The sequence below is a fragment of the Larus michahellis genome, chromosome 9 (assembly GCF_964199755.1).
Source record: "Larus michahellis chromosome 9, bLarMic1.1, whole genome shotgun sequence".
Classification (NCBI taxonomy): Eukaryota; Metazoa; Chordata; class Aves; order Charadriiformes; family Laridae; genus Larus; species Larus michahellis.
In genome coordinates this window covers 19,932,884-19,953,782 of record NC_133904.1, presented here as the reverse complement: position 1 = coordinate 19,953,782, position 20,899 = coordinate 19,932,884, and the positions used below count along the sequence as shown (strand labels likewise).

The 20,899-nt window shown below is 42.3% G+C and overlaps 1 protein-coding gene across 5 annotated transcripts in view; it reads left to right on the top strand.

Moving 5' to 3' along the window:
* The first annotated feature begins 462 nt into the window (after positions 1-462).
* Positions 463-20,899, top strand: part of DAPK2 (death associated protein kinase 2) — a 55,966-nt gene continuing 35,529 nt past the window's right edge. For 2 of the 5 annotated variants that reach the window (XR_012588934.1, XM_074599660.1), the window contains exons 1-2: positions 477-903; positions 9,123-9,220. Coding sequence is in view for 4 of the 5 variants with exons in the window: in XM_074599660.1 (XP_074455761.1) it covers positions 9,144-9,220 (77 nt within the window). In the remaining variant the exon portion in view is untranslated. Of the gene's footprint in view, positions 904-1,963; positions 2,099-9,122; positions 9,221-20,899 lie in introns of those variants that run through there. The other 3 variants (XM_074599658.1, XM_074599659.1, XM_074599657.1) reach the window with 3 other exon arrangements.

Genomic DNA, 20,899 nt, shown 5'->3' with positions numbered 1-20,899 from the left:
ATAAGGAGTTTGTATTGTTGTATTAGATTGCTGGTGGAAAACTGGGACAATATGAGCTATTTCACTAAACTTTGGACCAGTTGCTAACCAGGAGAAGAGGACCTGACAGGGCTCGGGGGCGATGCCCGGGTGAATGACTCTGCCCTGGCTGGAGAAGGAACCCCGCTGGGGTTACCCTCCTGGGTGCCCTTCACCCAGGCCGGAGCTGGGGGCTGCGGAGCTGGGGGCTGCGGAGCCGGGCGCAAGGCCGAGGTGGAGCGCGGTTCTCGGCGTTGGTCCCGCCATTTCCTTTCAGTGAGGCGGCTGAGGGCCAGGGGACCCCTCCCCGCCGCTACCGGGACCCACCCGCCGCCTGACGGGGCCGCCCTGGGCGCGGCGGCCCGCGAGGGGGCGCGGCGGGTCCCGCGGCGGGGCGCGGAGGCCGGCGGCCCCTCCTTCCCTCACGCCCAGGGGCGGGCGGCCGGTCCAGCCCCGGCGGCTCCTCCGGTGAGCAGCGCCGGCGGCCGGCGCCGCCCCCTCAGCCCCCTCCCGGCGCACTTGGCGGGGCGGCCCGGCAGGGACCCTGCGCGGAGGGAGCCCGACGGAGGCGGACGGGCCGTGCTCGGCGGTAAGTGGGAGCTGCGCCTCCCTCAGACGGAGGCGCCCGGAGCGCTCCGCGGGGCCGGGGGTCCCCTCGCTGTCCTTCTCTCCCCCCGTGCCGGCTTCGGAGCCGCTTTCACCATGTTCCCGTTCAACCTCCCGTCACCGTCGGAGTCCTGAGGCTGAAGTACCGCAGCTGCGAAGCCCGTCTGGCCGCGGCAGGCTCTGGGGAGCCCGCGGGGCCGCCCCTCGCCGCCGGTCCTTCCTCAGCGTGGGGGACGAGTGCCGGGGTCTGGAGCTGGGCCGTGGGGCCCCTGCCCGCAGGTGAGTCCGGCGGCTGCGGTGCGGGTCTGTCAGAGGTGCTCGGGTGGCGGCTCACACTCGGTCATCCCGCCCGCACAGCGTTTTTGAGGGTGTTTGCAGCTCGGATTGTGTGTGCTAGCTGTTGCGTTGCCGCTGGCCAGGGGAAAAGGCAGCTGCCCGTATCATCCCCTCAGTCAGCAGCTGTCACGTACCCCTGAGCAGGTCCCGCAGGGGCTGGGGAACACAACAATTTCAGAAGTATGCCGCTCGGTATTACATGCCACTTGGTCTGACATTGTTTCAGCCCAAAGCCATCGGGGATGGTTGGTCCTGGGCTCACCTCAGCTCACTGATGTCGTTCAGCAGATGCTGTGTGACTTCGTCATGTTTATCCGTAAATTCCTTCCTGCTTTTTCCCTCAAACAGCTTCACTTGGGGGCTGGTTGGTTCCTTAACACCTGCTCTCCTGGGCAGTTGGACGATGCAGCACGGTGGGGGCTGGTTGGGCCTGGCCTCATCATTTTAGGGGACAGTCAAGAATGAAGGTGTGAATGAGAGGGTGGAAACATGTGGCAATCGCTCCTGCTGTGGCTGGTCAGTCACCAGCTGCCAAAGGACCAAAATCGGCACACTCACCTGCTCAATGAGTGGGGAAAAAGCTCAACTCTGACCCTCTCTAGAGGTGACTGTTCTGAAGCACTAGTAGGTTTCAAGACTTTTCTATCTCCTTTACCTGCTTGTGCAAGAAACATAGATTGCACGGGCTAGATCTCGCTTGGCTTTGGGGCAGTGATGTGTCTGATCTGCAGTAAGAATCCTTGAAGGCGCCTGTGGGACGGGGCGCGGGGCTCTGCGATGCCACGCCAGCGTGCCTGGCATTGCGGGCTTCCCCCTGCGCCCCGTCTGTCCAGGCATTCGCACCAAGCTCATCGCTCAAGCACGCCAGGGCCTGGGGATCAGTTACAGCGGCAGCCCTGGCAGTTAGCTGTCTGCTGGGGAGCCGTAATTAGCGCAGAGCTAACGCGTTTGGTACGTACGCTTGAAGTGGGGGCTTGGAAATGCAGTCTTTGGTCATTCCCATACGTGTAATTACTGCAGAGTAAACCTGGGTGGTTGAAAGGGATCCCTTGAGAGTTAGTGGCAGGAACTATGATTCTATAATGGGACAGAAGTGCTCAGATATTGGGTGTGTTTTATGTCCCTTATAGGCACACAGGTAATGATAGCTGCCTCAATTTTCTGACAAATTTTTTTAAGCTATTGTTTCTGACAGGAAAATATTTAGGTGAAAATAAGGGTTTGCTGAAATTAATATAACTTTTAACTGTGCTTTGATTATTTGAAAGCAGAGGGTAAAAATTACTTGTTTTTTTGCTGTTACAATTGCTTAGTCTTTTCAAGGACAAAAAAGAAGAGAAAGAAAGGGGATGAGATGGGTGAAAGAGGAAAACATTTTAATCCTAATAAAAATCTGATTAGTTTTAGCATAAGGCATCAAAAATAGAAGACAATATCACCTGAATTTGTTTGGTGGGCTTGGGGTTTTTTTGGTTGGTTTGGGTTTGTTTTTTGTTTGTTTGGGGGGTTTTGGTGTGTTTTTGTTTGCTTGTTTTTTGTGTTTTTTCTTTTTCTATTTTTTTTTTAAATTACTAATTTAAAACAGTCCAGTTTTGATTCTAAATTGTTTTGGTAATTTTTCGGTATTAAAAAATACCTTATAAGAGAAGTTGTTACTTTGGTCTGGTTTAATGTGTTTTTGATTTTACTTTAGTATAACTATTGTTTTGTAATATAAAAACATGCCACAGGGGATGCTTCTGAGTTTGGCAGAGGATTTAGTGATTCAGCTGATGTCAGGTGTACTTGAGAAAGTAAGATTATTCAGCTATTACCTCAGTCAGTTGAAACTGGTTTCCTTAGGGTAGAAGATACCCTAAGGAAAAAAAATGCAAGGCCGGTGACAAGCCAAATAATCTAACAGTTTTTTTCTCACTTCTGTTTTCTATAATCCTGCTCTCATTCAGTGGTGAGTGGACATTTATCATGGATTTCACATGTGTAGACCAGTCATTGATTGTCAAATTATTTGGTGATGACAGGCCAATAATTAACCCATGCAGGGAAGCCTTTTTTAAAAGAGAGAAATATAACTTAACCTTCTTCTGCTCCTCTTAAGGCAGATTCTGTTACCCTCTTCAGAAGAGTTGATTTCTTTAGATTAATTTCCTTTACACACAGCACAAGCTGCACTAAAAAGGCACTTCTGTACTGCAGTAAGAATATCTACATCCAGAGTTGGTACTGATATAAAATACATGTCTTTAAATATATGCCTTAGATCACAATGGCGAACAGTGTGATTTCTTAGGGTAAATAAGATCCGATTTTAAGGTATGACAGAATTTAGGAACGTGAAGAGATTAGGCAGAAAGTTTCTAGTGCCTGAAACTGTAATCTCGGAGGTCTGTATTCTGTTTCTGGTTTTGCTACGGCTTTGTTACATGTCTGTAGGAAAATCATCTGCATAGGACTAACAATACTTTGACACCTTGTGGTATTTGGGATGTGTAAAGGGGAGCTGGATACAGGTGAAGTATCATATACTATACTATGGAGCATCATTATGTAAACATGGTAAGTAATATCAATGCTGAGTAGAAGCTGGCCTTTATATTAAACACTCACAGCTAGGAATCCTAGAGCAAAGAGACCAATGTAGAAGACATGGCCCCAACATGGGATGGTTGAGGAATAGACATGGCGTGTTGTGTGAAAGAATACAGAGGGCTGTCTTCTCTGCGGAGCTTGCCTTGGAGCTCTTAAAGCTCTGGTCTGATCCAAAACTCACGGCAGCAGATTCCACCATCCTCCTAGTTTTAATGAATTCTGATGCAGGCCCTAAGAGATTGGAATTGTCCTGACTCATTGTATTGCGATACTCTTTGGGCACATGCCCCAGAAACGTTAGCATAGAGAGTGTATCAGAAAACAAAGTTGATTGTTGCTATTCACTCAGATCATGAATGTACAACTTCTTTGTCTGAAGGAGTCAAAGATGAATGACCATCTCTAATTCAGTCTGCTTTTGCTGACCAGCACAAGGAAATCGCCATCTGACTATAGAAAAAAATTAAGGCTCTCATTCCTCGGTTGATATACTTGTGCTCTGTACTTGCAAACGGGGTCCAACAAAGACGTTGTAGTTTGAATGTGAAGTCACCTTAGTTTCCTAAGATCAGTATATAATGTCAGGGGAGGGTTATGTTTATGCTTGTGAATGGCATTTTTATTTCAGATAGATTTTAAGTGTGTGAAGGTTATCTCTTATTATCTTATCCCCCTTATGCCGTGTACTTGCTAATGACAATTGTCTTGGGTCATCGGGTGTATGATCTATTTTGAGCATCTGCTAACTGTGGCTGCTGGGTGAAAGCCAGGGAGAGAGATCTGCAGAAGTAATGAGAGTGGAAGGCAGGGTAAGATAACGTGAAGTGATAGACATGGGAAACACCAGCACATGAGAGGTCTGAACACTTTGGAACAGTTTTGTGTTCAGTCTTCAAAAACAAGGCTCTAGGCTGACTTGGATGCTTGAATGGTTCCTTGCCATTGAGAGTAAGCTTGCTGGTTTGACCTTTGTAGAACAAGGGTCTAAGGTAAAAGATCAGCAAAAGGGATGAGAATTTTCTGGTTATTTTTGAGATAATGTTGCGTGGATTCTGTGCATCTGCAGAGATATGTATGTTCTTTGGAGGATGCTGGGAAATGAGTAAACTTGTCAATCAAACATAAAGTTCTCAGAGGCATGTTGGGTGGGTTCCCCATTCTTAAAGCAATGTTTTTAACTTGTTCTTCTGAATGACAAACTCTCTCTCTTAAAACAATGGTTTTCTTTTAGGTGCATTTGCATTAATGCTATTCATAGACACGTACCTTGGATTCTGATGAAGGGAGTAGTCAGCTTGAGGGATTTACAGTCTTTGGGCAAGTCTCAGCAGTATCTCTTAATACATGGGCATTTTCCTGTACTTGGCTTTTGCATGTGCTCAGAACTTAATCTTGCAATTCAGGATGAGCAAAAGGTTTGGGGTTTTCAGCAAGGCTTGGCTCTGTCCTTTATTTGCTTTTTCTGAAGTCTGTAGGTGTTCAACTAGGTTTTGCACCAATGCTTCAGAAAACCCTGCTCTGAACGATTGTAAGCAACATTATATAAACTTAGCATGGAGCGAGTAGCTCAGAGATGTCATTCTCGATAAATGCTACTAAAGCATTTATTGACTGTAGTTTCAAGCCCTGAGTAATATTGGTCCATGAGCTTTCCCTGAGATTATGAAAGGTTTCTTGAGGAATACAATAATTTGCTTACAAAGCAGAATTTGAGTTGTTTGTTTTTATTGAGAGGAAAAAGGGACATTTTTGTCGCAAGCACGAACGTGGCTTTGGGAAGGGAATTAATGAGCAAAGTAGCAGAACAGTTCATCTGGCTTCGTCTTGAAAAACCCTGAAAATATAGGCAAAGTAAGGGTCATCCAGAAAACATTTGAGAAAGTACAGGAATGGAAAGTGGAAGTGGAAAAAAACCAACCACCAACCCCACATTGTAAAGCATCTAGTCGAGGCTCACCAATGCAAGTGTAGATTTCTGCAGTATGCTTTAACAGTGCTATAGTCAGCGTCACAACCTGTGTGGTTTCTGTCATTTGCCCTAGGTACTGGTTAAGAGAGGTCATCACTAGAGCACAGTTATACAGGAAGGCATGGGAGGCAAATTGTCTCCACTGCAGAGTTTTGAAACTGGGGTTTGAACTGGTTTGTTAACGAAAATGCAGTAGGCCCCACAGAGCCTTTAAGAGAGCTGTCAAATCTGCAGTGGAGACCTCCAGCAAGGCTGCTATCGAGGGTGTGAAAGCTATTGCTAGGGATACCTTGCACCTCCTTCTCCTCCATCAGGTGCCTGCAAGCATCCGTCGTGCAGGGAAATGGTAACTTCTTCTGAAATGCAGCAGAAATGGATGTGTTTTGGTCATACGACAGATGCGTGTCAGTCATGTCACATCACAGTATGCATACTATCCCATGAGGTGTCCTTCAAAAAGGAGAGGGCGCGGTTTGGATGTACAGCTGAAATATTTCCCATCATCTGATGAATGAAGCAGTGGATCTCTTGTGGAGAGGGAGTGAGGCTTGCCAGAATAATGCATGTGCCCTGTATCTCCTCCATTGTGGAGGAGGGCAGGCTGTATGGTGGGTGTAGGCCTTTAGAATCTCCCCAACTAATGAATACATTGTGAAAGGGAAAGGAATGAAGGGAAATTAATCACGGATCACGGAATCACAGAATCTTCAGAGTTGGAAGGGACCTCTAGAGATCATCTAGTTCAACTCCCCTGCTAAAGCAGGATTGCCTCTAAAGCACATCCCTCAGGGCTGCATCCAGGCAAGTCTTGAAAATCTCCAGAGAAGGGGACTCCACAACCTCCCTGGGCAGCCTGTTCCAGTGCTCTGTCACCCTCACTGTAAAGAAGTTTTTCCGTGTATTTGAACGGAACTTCCTATGTTCTAGCTTGTGCCCATTGCCCCTTGTCCTGTCGCTGGGAACCATTGAAAAGAGCCTGGCTCCGTCCTCCTTAAACCCACCCTTTAGATACTTGTAAACATTAATCAGGTCCCCCCTCAGCCTTCTCTTCTCCAGGCTAAAGAGTCCCAGCTCTCTCAGCCTTTCCTCATAAGGGAGATGCTCCAGTCCCATAATCATCTTGGTTGCCCTTCGCTGGACTCGCTCCAGTAGTTCCCTGTCCCTCTTGAACTGGGGAGCCCAAAACTGGACACAATACTCCAGTTGTGGCCTCACCAGTGCAGAGTAGAAGGGGAGAATGACCTCCCTCGACCTACTGGCCACACTCTTCCCTATGCAGCCCAGGATGCCATTGGCCTTCTTGGCGACAAGGGCACACTGCTGGCTCATGGATAATTTGCTGTCTCCTAGGACCCCCAGGTCCTTCTCCTCAGAGCTGCTTCCTAGCGTGTCCGCCCCTAACCTATACTGGTGTTTGGCATTTTTCCTTCCCAGGTGCAGGACCTTGCACTTGCTTTTGTTGAACCTCATTAGGTTCTTCTCTGCCCAGCTCTCCAGCCTGTCCAGGTCACGCTGGATGGCAGCACGGCCCTCTGGAGTGTCGGCCACCCCTCCCAGCTTGGTATCATCAGCAAACTTGCTGAGGATACACTCTGTCCCCTCATCTAGGTCATTAATGAATATATTGAACAAAATTGGACCAAGTATTGACCCCTGAGGGACACCACTGGTTACAGGTCTCCAACTGGACTCTGTGCCGCTGATCACAACCCTCTGAGTTCTGTCACTCAGCCAGCTCTCGATCCACCTCACTGTCACCTCATCTAGCCCATACTTCCTCAGTTTCCTAAGGAGGATGTTATGGGAGACAGTGTCAAAAGCCTTGCTAAGGTCAAGGTAGATGACATCTACGGCTCTCCCCTCATCCAGCCAACAAATGGTTACAAAGTCCTCCTGGATCTCCATGTGCTTTGGCAATGGCAATCCAAAAGGATGCAGTGCACAAAGATGTTAAGTATATGACGAGAGCCGTCACGGAATTACACAAAACTGTTACTAGAGGATGGGAGCGGGTACTGCTTCTCAGCTTATCTGTTGTGTAACTGGTGCTGAGTGCTAATAGAGGGACATCTAATTTTGTTGATACCCTTTTACTTATTGCTACTGTTTTTCGAAAGAGTGAATGTTATTCCCAACTAATATCCATGTAAGCGTTGATGCAGTAGCCCTTCTGCTTGAAATAAAGCAGTCGAATAATTTTTGTCCTAACGTGTAGGTTTTGCTAACATCAGCCAAAAAATATATGTAGAAGACCTAAGAGACTATTTCTATTCCTTTGAAGCAATAGAAGGAGCATACTTAGAAAGGAATTGAATTGATACTCAACATGCCTCTCATGGGTCAGAGGCCAATGGTTTATAAAAAGGGGAGAGGGAAAACAAAGCAGCCAGTTTTTTTTTTCTGAGGTGAGCGCGTGACAAAAGCTGTGTGCATTTTGACAAGTTGTTGGATTTTTACAATGTATTTGCTGCTTATGGTATATGCTTTTGTTAGAGAAAAATCTTAAAAAATATGTGAATTTCAACTTGGCAGGAACACTGCAATTGCTCTTTTGTACCTTGTCCTATTTTATAATAAGTCTGCTGACTTATCAAAATAGCTGCATCTTCTTGCAACACTGAATTGAGCATATTTCTAAAGGAGCAAAATAGAGCTCTGTTTGCTTGCGAAATATGCTTCACAGTGTGCCACAGTCAGATAGACTGCTATTTAAAAACATGCAGGAGCTGTATAGAAATATAGAACCTGGAAGTCCCCAGTGCATCTGAAGCAAGCAGCATCTGGGATTCATAATGAAATATACATTACGTTGAGAAGTACTGATATGCTGCTGAATCCTAGAGATGTGTGAGAATAACTGCGTGGCTCAGTGTCGTTAGATTTTATTGTGATGCTAGAGGCTACTTTACATGTCCTGATCTGGATGGTGTTTGGGCCAACAATTGTGTTCAGGAAACAAATTTTAGAGTTACACAGAGTAGTGCATGCAACAAATGCTGCTCATGGTTTTCTCATTTGAAACGTCTAGTGTGTGATGAAAGATGTTGCACTGAAAACTCTGTTGATGGAATCACAATGCCCTTTTGCAGCAGTAGTTCAGATTTCTGTTTGCTGTCTTGCCTATGTGCTTCAGAAACACTGCCTGACAGGAGACAAAGGAAGCTCTTGCCTTGCGGTCTCCTTGGGTTGTGGTCTGCCTGCTGACGCTTTAATGAAGCAGCCTGTAATGCTGATTCCCATGCTAGCTCTCTTTAGTGTAGTGTGGATGCTTTATTGTCCATAAGTTTGTCAAATCATTAATTAATTGCTTTACTTCTATCCCATTTATGTTTCAAAGTGTGTTCTGTGCTTCTGGTTAAGTATGTGCTCAGGTACTTTAGTGGGGGGCAAGAACCCTCTTCACTTATAGGTGGTCACCTCTTTCTAGATTTGGACCCTCGCTATTTGACTGAGACTGCTAAATTAATTCCTTTTATTGATCAATGGTAACTTTGGCCGTGAATGAGTTGCAGTGGATCCAAAGTGACTATGCCAGAAATGTGTTTTACCGATACTTTGCCTGTTGGAAGATTGTAATGAATGTCATTCTTCCTTAATATTCCAGTTGCATCATCTTTGTGTATCAATGAAAAGTACAACTATGGCTTTGTTCAAGCAACAGAAGGTGGAAGACGTTTATGAAATTGGGGAAGAGCTAGGAAGGTAAGTTTGTACTAATGACACCACACTATTCTAAAAGCTGACACATATTTGCCACATCTTAAAACACTGACTCTGCATGATAGCCTAGATCAATTGCAATATGTAACAATAGAAACACATCCTTTTACAAAAACTGCACTTTGGATTATTTTTTTTTAAGTGTGCTAACTATTTCTCCTGTTTCTTTTCTTGCAAGTATGATAACAAAAGGTATGTTTACATTGTCTTTTGTAGATAGGTGTCATCTGTGTCTGTGCTTCAGTCTGAGTTCACCTGTCTGTTCTCTGAACCAGCTGGGAAACAGGAACCCATGGTGCTGTTGTCATAGACGCAGCCCTTTTGAACGGTGCTGCACAGCATTGTTGGTTGCAACTGGCTCCAAGCACTGACAGAACACATTCGTATCTGCCTGCAAAACACTGTGTATGTGTCCCTGAAAAGATTTACCTGTCAAAATTTCAGCTGGGATGGTTAATACCTGTATGTAGCTTTTAATCTACAAAGGCTTATCTGCAGGTATTAATTATAGGCAGAGTTAATGGGCAATTATCATACTCAACCATATGCACCTGCCTAAACACTCTGCTGGGTTTGTGAGATGGATGACACAGGGCTCCCCCAGTGACTTAGCAACATATAGTGCTCTGGGTGAGGATAGCTGGTTTCCATTCAGTGTCCAACCCTCCAGTGATATTCTTTTTAATATGCAAATAGCTAAATTAGGGCTGTACACATGTTGGCTTCTTTCCCAATGTCTGGCAGTTGGTTTTGATAAACGACTGTGTATGTGCAATTACCCTTTTTCAAGGGCCAATAATTTAGTTACATTAAAACACTTCAGTTGAATTTGTTTCCCTGCCAAATCTTTTTTTTTTTTTACTCCCAGCTGTTTCATCTTCAGAGTTGTTGAGAAGATTTCTCTTAAGGGGAGATGTTTTTTGGGGTTTGGTTTGTTTGGGTTTTTTTCATTCCCTCCACGCTCTGGAAGGTCTCAACTATTAAATTTTCTGTAACTGCTTACTTTTGAGTATTGACTGGTCCTGAGAATGTCAGCCTGAAAGTGAAAATATGACAACAGCGAGCACTGTGTGTATGCAGGGTGTAAAAGGTGTGCTTTTTTTAACCTAGGAGGCCCTAGTATGTACTGTACAGTCAAACTTCTAAAATGAGAAGCTGGAAACTGAGTATATTTTTACTTTAGTTCCTGATTTGGATTTGGAAATCCAGTGTCTTTTGAGATGATGAACCTCACTCTCCTCTTCAAGCTGATGATGGTTATTAGGCCTTTTGAATGGAGAAGTGTAGTTGAAACAACTTGGTAAAGGCTGGCCCCTGCTGTTTAATCTGCCTGAGAGGCCTCAGGTGGTAAAAGCCTGTGTGGTCCCAGCAGCCCTCCTCCTTTCCTGGCTGCATGTCCTAAAAACATGGTTGGCCCCAGGGTTATGCTGTGGAGCTGGTACTCACTACATGGCGGGTAATGGACTGGGTTTAGAGGAGGCTACACTCAGACATGGAATCTGAAATTGTGGCCTCTTTCAATGGATGTATTCTCTGCAAGAAAGACCTTTTCTAGATAAGCCAGAAGAAGGATTAAGTGTATACATGAGGAGGTGCCATCCTTGCATGATAGAGGGGTATTAAGCTCTACTACAAAACTGTGTTCTAGTTCCCAGCATTTTATGTGTTACACTTCTTGTAAATGAGAAATCTAAGTCTATTTGGTACTGGGATCTGTATGCAAAAGTGTTCCCTGAAAGACATGAAGGAACTAGGCAAACTGAACAACCAGACCTCTGCTGCTTGTTATGATTTTTCAAGGAAAGCCCTATAATTGTAAATTGTGAGAAGAGGACAGCAAGATTGGATTTAGCTCCCTTACTTTAAATGCATCCAAGCTGTATACTTTATACGTGCCCGTGAACATAATGTCACACTCTCGGTGTATCTTCACTTTCAGATTTTGCGAGGACCTCTGCAAACCTCTTGTTTCAACTGTGTGCTGTATGTCGAGTGTCACTGGGCTAACATGCCTCTATATCTCTGAGCAGTAATTACTGATTAGGGCCAGTAATAAATGATATCTGGCTTTATTAGAAGAAAAATAACACATTAGACAGGTTGTGGTGACTAAAAAGTCTTTTCCAAAAGTGACTGATAAAGGTGACTGAGAACCTGTAGGTGTATTTATTAGTTCAGTATGTTTGCAACAAGCTGCTAGTTGCTGACAGGTACAGGCAGGTAAAAGGATTCATTTATTGTCATTCTGTCAACAAAAGTCACTTGCAAAATAACAGTTTTCAAACAATGTCTGTGAAGTGTCTGTCCTGTTCATGTCCTCCTAGCTGAGTTTGTGATTTCTTGAGAACAAAAGTATTCATTAATACAAGCCTGATGCTTGGTCTAGCTTGGATTCAGTCAGAAGTTAAAATACAGGATCTCATGGATAGAGCCAGCACCTGTTCATTTGAGTCTTTGGACAGTACTTAGGGAAGGAGGATGCTATTGTATACTGCAAGTGCTCCTTTGCAAAGCTTAGCTATATCTGGTCTGGGGATGAAATTAGACCCTTCCTGTCATTGTGCAGTGTTGAAGGTAGCTGCAGCAAGGGCTCTTCAGATCCAGCTGTATCAAACCCTGCAAACGGCGCATTTGTGGACTCCTCAACCAGATCATTCTCAGAATCACTGCTGAGCTAGAAGCAACTTAAAGGATGCTGGAAATGCAGGTGTCTCCTCTGCCAAGGCAATGGTGTGAGAGAAAACCCTTTGCAGAAAGAGGGAGCAGGTTTTCCATAGCTGCAGCTGTGTGCTGTAACTAGTTGCCTAGCTCCAACTTGAGGGAACCACAATCTTTCAAATATTAATCTTAGGTTTACACCTCTGTTGCTCAACTTCTCCAAAGGGTACATACAGGGAACGAGAAGTCAGGCATGTGGCATTAGAGAAAAGAAGTTCCTGAATGGGTTGGTTTGTTCTAGCAGCTATACTTGGTAAGCTTAGCGTGGCTTGTGCTGAATGAGTGCAATAGTTTATTATCATATATGTATATTTAAAGTTACTTCCTGCAAGATAATATCAGTTGGTTTGTAAGTGTGAAGTCTCTGGGGACTGAAGTTCTCTAGTGATAGCTGAAAGGGAGCCTAAAAAGCGGAGGAGCCTCTAGAGTGAATTTAGCAAATTTCAACATTTTAAAATTAAAAAAAGAAACCTTTTGAGATCTACAATGCAGCTTCTGGATAGAGTATTCAAATACTAATTTTTTTTTCGTTTTTCAAAATTTATAAGAGAAGGGGAGAGTTTAGAAAACTTAACTGAAGATGAATATGTTATAGGGATATTTATTGTCCTCAGTTACATTATTTAGTCTGGAAGCCTAGAAGAGCTAGAAAGCAATGTGGTATAAAGTAATTGGTGCCTGCAGAGGTATTAGAAGATTGTCTTCTGTTTCCCCTTCCCCCGAGGGCAGTAGATCGTATGTTTTGGGAGTACTTTATGCAGTCCTCCCAGGCATTTAATGCTATCACTCTTTGAAATCATCAGATTTTCTGGCAGATTCAGTTTCTTTCTGTGTCTGAGATGTTGATCAAAACTAGATACTTCAAAAAATTATTTTCCATAGAATGTTTTCAAAATGTATCCCTGCTCAAATATGAGTTTATGTTGCTAAATGTCACTTTTATTCAAGAAATGGTAAACTGCATCCTTTACCATTGATTTTAATAATCTTCGTAAGAAGCCTAATAACAGTTTTGCCTGTTTTGAGGAGGATCCTGGCATAAGCCATTTGCAGGAATGTTTGTAGCAGATCACTCTAATGGCATGCCAAAGCAATGGACTCGCTTCTTGAAAAATATGAGGAAGTGAAAGATAACGACTTCTTGGGAATATGCAGCAGGTCAAATAACCACTTGTTCTTGCGGGAAAGGAGCTGGCAACAAGAGAGAACCAAGAATGGGAACTCTTAAATTGAGGCCAAAGCAGGCCAAGAGAAGGAACAACTGGCCTGCTGAGCTAGTGGTATAGTTTCCAGGAAAGTGGCAGCAATAAAGATGACTGGACAGCCTTTTAATAAAATGTTTCAGGACTTGTGATTTGACTGGGTCATTCTGTCTAGGTGGACAAAAGGAGTTCTTGTACAAACCTGCAGGAGCCTTTTCCGCTTGTACTAGCAAACACTGACAGTGGTGATAGGTGCACAGAGAGTGCTAGAATTTCAGAAGTGTGCACTGTAATTCATAAAAGGTTGTACCATAGGGTCATTAATCTGTTACCTAAATGTTGCCAGCCAGGCTGTAGAGAGCTGTTGACATTTGTGCCTTTTGGGCAGTCTCACTGTTACATGTCAAGTCAGGGCTGAGGGTAGGAAGTGTCATGGAGCTTGTCTGGAAGTCTTTCATGACAGTGCCCGTTGAGAAAGCGTGTTCCTGCTGGGTGGTGCGGCAATGGCACTGCAGTGTCCTGAGACAGTGTCCTGCTCACTGCAGCTCAGCTCCCTGCAGCGTGCAAGGACTCAGATCATGCTTAACAGAGACAAACCTTGGAGTGATGTTTCTGGGTCAGAAAGTTCGCCCCTTTCCTTCACTATTATCCTTTCACTGTAGGGAAGGGGCTTTGCATTCCTCCACCTCCCATTCCAGTTTCTTGCCTCAGTAACTGGGAGCTATGCTCATCTCTAGCCTCTCCTTTCTCCAGCTTTTTTCTGGCTTTGCTGTGTTTTCTGCAGAGGTAGCATACCAGATGCATAGTAGTACCAGAATTGATCTTCGTAGGAAATCAAGACTATGTCTTTCGTCATGCATGAGAAACAGGAAAAGCATTTTGTTCGCTTGCTAGTTTGAAATCCCCTCCGTTGGGAAATACAGACAGACAGTTGCAGCATGGCGGCCACTGAGGAAGGCAGCTGGGCATGTCTTCAAAATTGTAAGACCTTTTCTTCTAACAAGAAAAACAAGTAGGGCTTGCTGAAGTTGTGGAAACTAGAGTACCGAGATGGCTGCTTTCAGTGGGGTCCTATGCCTGAAGAGTTCCTAGAACCCCAAGTTAATGTCTGATTAGTGTAGAAGGTGACATAAACATGAGTGGATTGGGTTTAGACTGTGGAAATTGATTTTACAGCAAGGCTGTGACATTTTTCTGCATGTTAGGATGGTTTGCATTTCACTTTGTGGAATTTTCTGCTGTATACGCTCCAATATCACTATCTAGGTGTTTCCTCATGTTTCTTGATTGTTTGGTTGTTTTTTTTTTTGTTTTTTTTTAATGACTACATTGGGTTTCTTCTGCATTTTATTCTCTGCAGAAACGTTGAAGACTGATGAGTGTCCAGCTCGCCTATTGCTTTCTTATTTGGAGTCTAAACTCTTAGGGATATGAATTGTCTCTATATATGTACATTTTTAGCATTGAGGTTGCTGGGTTAGTGAAATCAATATGTTACTGTAGGAAAAGTTATTCATAATATAGAAAAAATCTCCCACGTTTCTGCGGCTGTTCATTTCTCTACTGCTGCTTGAATTTACAAGCGTCTGGTGAATAGTAGGAGAGAAGCAATGGTACTTTCTGTCACTGATGTGCTAAACAAAAGGTCATTTTGATGAGCAGGTAAGTTATTCCTCCTGATTTCCCCTTCTTGCCCTGGTTTTAAAAGCTTTTAGGATTTGTTGAACTCCAAGTCTTCAGTGTTAAGTTGTGTGGAGGCGGGGGAAACTCGTGTATCACATGTAGTAGCTGATTTTTGTCACTTGGATGAACAGAAAAATATGTATTTGATGTGATGGAGGCTTCTGTTATTTTTTCATGGTGGTAGCATTCTTTCAGGCTGCTTCTGAATAATTATATTTTTTCCTGCATCTACATGACAGTGTTTCATGTTCTGAAGGGATTTTTAAATATATGGAATTTTGATTCACTCTGATCTTCAAAGGGATTGATAGATTTTTTTTTTTTTTTTTTTTCCTCTTTGAATAATACTTCATTTTTTTTGTGTAATTGTAGTTCAGGAAAGTCATGTTGTACATACCCACTCTGCTAAGGAACAAAACAGGTGCATGCATTACATGTTTACTTTGGTTGAAGTTGTTCCCTTTTGCATTCTGTGTACCCAGGCCAGGAACAAATTTCAGATGATTCAGTCAATACCTTTATGCAAAAGGTAATCACAGTGATTTCTGTTGATCGGTTTGGGCATAATCCAGCCTCCAATTTCTCAGCCCCTGCTGACCTGGGGTGTGATTTCGTGATTAAAGCCAAGCTAGATCTGCCCTCAATGGCCTACCATTCCTCCTGTAGTTCCCCTTCTCCAGCTACACATTCCTGCCTCCTCCCTGCCTTGTTTGTGGAGGATCATCTCTGCTCACTGAGACAGGTGAACCCTTTTTTTCTGGGTGAAGTTTAAAAAGACAGCAAATGCAACATATTTCCAGTGGTAATGGGACCTTGGGGCCTGGCACATAATCGCTGTTCTGACAGTGTAACTAGTAAATATTTATTTACGTCATGAAAACAAAAAGCAGAGATAACTGAGGTATTCTTTGCGGGGAGGAACTTGGAAATCTATGATAAAAAGTCATGTCACCTGGCTAGGTGGACTCTCCCAGGTAAACAGAGGGGTGTGATTGCAGCTAGAAAATTTACCCTTAACACACATCACACAGTGTGTTCATACCAGGATTTTTTTTTTTCTATCTATAGAAATTGATCATTATTGCACTTTCTCAGACATGAACCTTAACTCTGGTCTTGGATTAATTCGTACTTTGAATTAATTCTTCAAATTTGGAAGAACAACCTTGTATTATTTTTTTTCCTGCAACACACACAAAGCAAGTCTTTGCTTTTTATACAAAATGTAAGTTTAATTATTGAGCACTAACCAGCACCTCTCTTAATATTTCTTGTTACAAAATCTTACATGTCATGCATCTGATGTATATTAAATCTTCTGTTCAAACAGTTTTGGCACGTGGTACTTGGTCAGCCCTCACTATGATTGTAATAGGTTGTCTGATAGTCACTTTTTCGGAATTTTTTTTTTATTCCTTCTACCAGAGTGCTTAAAATCTTAGCTTTTTCCTTTTTAAACAGATTTCCTTGCTAGTTTTCAGTGTTGTTGCTTTCAACTGTTTCCAAAATCTTTGGTTCGTTACAGAAAGTGCAGAGAAAATAGTGGGAGGTTTTGTTGTTTGTTTTTTTCATAACAACAAAGCTGCTCTACCTACAGTAACTGAAAAGAATTGGCCTTGGTTATTTAGAACTGGCCTTGGCCTTACTTAGTAACGAAGTCACGAATTTTTTTCAAGTGAATTCCTTATTACCAGCATCCATCTTGATGATGGAAGTGATCTCAGTGTATTTCCTCAGTCTGTATCTGGCTTTCAAAGTATAATTAGAGCTGGATGACCCCAGTGGTAGTGCTCAGAAAGCTCAAATTCAGCAATGGTTTTAAGCACTGAATATTAAGCCTAATCCCAGTCTTTGCTTTTCCATTTCTGTATAAATAAAGCTATTTTTTCCACTTTGCATTGCAGTAAAGAGCAGATGGAAATTTGAACAGCTGAGAAAATAGGCTGTGTATGGTATTCATTCCATGCTTTTGGAATGAAAAATGTTACTTAGGAGTAAAAATACACGTAAAATAAACATAGTGCAGCTCACCACTGGACTAACAATGATAAAGCATTGGACAAATTATTGCCATCTTATGCAGAATGGGGCATGCAGATACTTGTCTGATGGTCAAGCTTAAGTTAGCTCGCGTGACATTTATTAATCATTGTTAAAACTATACATCAGCGGTTTTGAACTGGAGTAAAAACCTGTTGTAATAGCTGATCATGACACGCAGTGATGCTTTGGTGAGGAGAGATGTATAAAATCACTGCAATAGCTAGACTTGTTCTATCTAGCGCCAGCATGTTTGAATTGGAGTCACTGGCCTGTTTTGGGCAGCCAGTACAGATTCAGTTAGACCATAAATGGGTGACTGTGTACCCTGAAGCCAGGACTTGTAATCTTTACTTACTACAGAATCCACAGCTTTTGTAAGAGAGTAGTTAACATCAATATCCAAGTTTTGTGGATCTATAATTCTGACAAAGAGAGAATTTCTACTGATATCTCTGTCTCCTATGTAGGAAGAGTGGAGGGAACAAATAACGTACCTTCTGTGCTGTCTGCTGCTGGAGGAGATTGTTTACTTCAATATAATAAAGATTAAATAAGATGAGGAGATAACTTCCACCTCTTATTTTGTCAGACCAGAAGAATCCACAAAGAGGAGTGAAATGAGAATTTCAGCAACCCTTTGTGGATTTGGCTTTACAGATAATTTCCTAAAACCTTGATTTAAATGCCCGCATGATTTCCATCTGTTTCATACATAGGAAAGGAGAAAAATCATTTAGCCATAATACTGCTACCCTCTTACAATTTACCTTCTTCCAGGTATATTACATTCAGTGCATATCTAGCTGGATTTGGACCTTTAAACGCAAAGGTACTGTGTACTAACCTTCTGCATGCACATTACGTATGCACTGGTGTTGTTCCACATAGCAAAAGGAACAGCTTATCAAATCAGCTATTCCTGCTGAGCATGAGTCAGCTTTGACCTTCCCTAGGTCTCTGGACTCTGTTCATTACCACTTCAAGAGTTGATATTCAATCTAAAAGCTAAGTGTGATAAGCGTGGAAAATTTTTTATCGTGTGCATTTTTATTCTTGAGCTTCAGATGACATAAAATGCTGGCCAGTCCATAAGGAACTTGCCAGAATTGCTGGGCTTGTGCTCTGTCACTGCAGACTCTGCTCCTCCAACCGCAGGAGCTGATAAGGGCCACGTTGCTTGTTGCTGTGTGATTGGAAAGTTTCCAAAAACATTGAACAGCTTCAGGAGATGCTGGTGATGATTCAGTAGGTGGCATACTTTCTTGTGAGTCAGGACTAATGTCCCAAAATGGTGTTTAAGGCAATAATTGGTTGTAATGCAGATAACGTTACTTTACTGATAGCCTGTAATAATTCATAGCATTTTTCAGAAACATTGGATTTATTAAATCTTACTTTCAATTTCACATGGTTTATTTGTTCTCTACTTATTCCAGTAAACCAGATCCTTCTGTTTGAGTCCATATTCTTCTACTGCTCTGACTCATCTCTGGCAGTGGACACAGAGATCGTCTTTGGGCTGGGATGTGTTGGTTACCTGTGTCAGCTGTAGAGAGATGTGGATGAAAGGTGCCAGACAGTGACATTATCAGAGACAGCATATGTCCAAAGGTGCTCAGCACTTCCCTGTCGTGACTATTGAAACTTAGCCTGTTAAAGTCCCTGTATTCTAGAGGACTGTACAATCAGTTAGTAAATCATGAGGTGTGAGTGAAAATGCCAGAGTATTTAGAAGTGGCAGCTGATTATTTTTTTTTTCTCTTTCTGTATAAACTAGTACATCTCATTAGGTTTAAAAATTAGCATATTGTTAGAGATAGTGGTATTGTGATACTTCTCTTTATAACATTAACTCGTTCGGTTAGAAGCCACCCTGACACTGCCTGGGCACATAGTGAGCCTGAAATGAAGTAATGTTAGTTATTTCTCATATCATAAAAACTTTCTTCCAGTCTACATCACAGGGCTGTGGTAAACTAGTGATGTTTCTATGATAATCTTGTGTGAAAGGTTCAAAAGAGAGCCATAGTATACTGTCAATTGGATTTACTTCCGTATCTTTCACACACATGAAGAGTTTATCTACTTTCTAGTAGCCAAACAAAATTCCTGTTAAACGCTCTATTAAGAAAAGATCATTCTGTCATAATCTGGCATCTGGCACAGTTCAGGTTCTGTGTAGGTGCTTTGGGAGAGTAGCCATTTTGTTTACATTTTGTTTGGGGGGAAAAAAACCCACCAAAACAAACAAACCAAAACTTATTTTTTATTTGCAGCTTAAACAAGGAACTACAGTGACATTTGTGACAATTTTATTTTTAAAGCTCTTTATGAAGTTATAAGAGGTGTCATCAGAGTATTTAACAGATTAAGATTTGGGGATTTTTTAATTCTATTCCATAAAGTCGTGTGGAATCAGCAAGATACTTTCCCTTTGGTGACCTTGCCATGACAGTATTTCTGTTTTATTGTTTCAGTTATCGTACTCTAGTTTCTTTGTAAATACCGTGCTGTTGGACATACTATTTATTCACTGCGCAGATTAAATTTCTGCTGCACCAAGTCCTGGCTTAATCTACCAAAAAAAAAGTCTGTAAAAAATAAAACATGCTACAAATTATTGCTATAGCCCATTTACAGAAAGCTTCCAGTTCTTTATGGCTGTGACCACAGACTTCCTACAAAAAACTTCCAGGAAAGTGCTTTTATGCATATATTTTTGTGAACCTTGTATGGCCTTTGGTTGAGCTGTGTTTCATAAATGAGCTGAGAGCATACAAATGGATTGTAGAAGTTACCAACCGAGTCCTGCCCTCTCTGCTGGGAAGAGCATGCCAGTGCAATTACAAGTAGCAGAAGTCATCTCTGAAGTGTAAGGCAAGAGGGAGGAGAGTATTTAGCTTGATAAAATTAAGTGCAGTAGAGCAGTTGCTCTAATCACATAAATTTGAGAGGAAAACAGCTTTTTCAGTCTTGAGATTTTTTAAGGCAAGCATTCAGCAAGAATTCTCAAGGGCTTTGCTTTGAAAGTTAACAAAAATGACCATGAAAGGATAAAATCATTTGTCATTTTTCCAAGAAAACAAAATATGAGTGGAAAAGTAATAAGATGCAGACTTTCTAAGCTTGAGATAGCCAGTTAAAACCAATCTGAATTTAATAGTGGCAAAAAGGCATGATTAGAAAAACTGTTGACATAAAAACAATTGTTGAACTGAGAATGGCCCTTTGTGGAAACTAAATAAACCAGCCACTTGAATCTAGAGAAGTTCTGCATTCAGGTTAGCTAGACACTATTATCTGTGATTATGTTTATGTATATTAACTTAAGAATGTACACATGATGATTTAATAATATTTTTAGGATTTCTACCTCTAACTGTAGATTGTGCAAAATCAAAGCAACAGATGCTGTAAGCTCATTCACTAGAGAAAGGACAATGTGATGCTAACAAAAGGTGAAGCTTACTTGGTTTATAATATAGCCTATAAAGTAACTGATTGCTGTCAGTAAACATAAATAAAATTGTTTTCAGGGTTAAAGATATCCTTTTGACTCAGAGCTCAGAGAATAAATGACACTGGATAGGGTGTCATTTTTTTTCTTGCTGTCAAGGGACCAAACATAATTTATCATCCAATTAGAGAAAGAGAGCCAATGACTGGCAAACTTTGCAAAGTCTAGTAAACCTGAAATTAGATCTCTAAGTTGTGTTTTGACTTCCTAAGCACAGGCAACCACATATGTGAATTACATTGTTTGTTTAGGGTAGAACTTGTAATAACAAATAAACTCCTTTAGGCTTGCATTCCCACAACTGAATGTCTTAAATGCAAAGAAAAAAGGACAGATATTAAATTCATGTTTTTATTCAAAATGTTAAAACCTTCTTATATTGTGAAAGCTTGTATTTTCAGTTTTCCTGTAAGCTCCTTCCTATAGTAGGCTGTTGTTTTTTATGATATGGTGCCTTGTGTATGTCATTGTGCCTCAGATCTTGCTTTTAGATACATA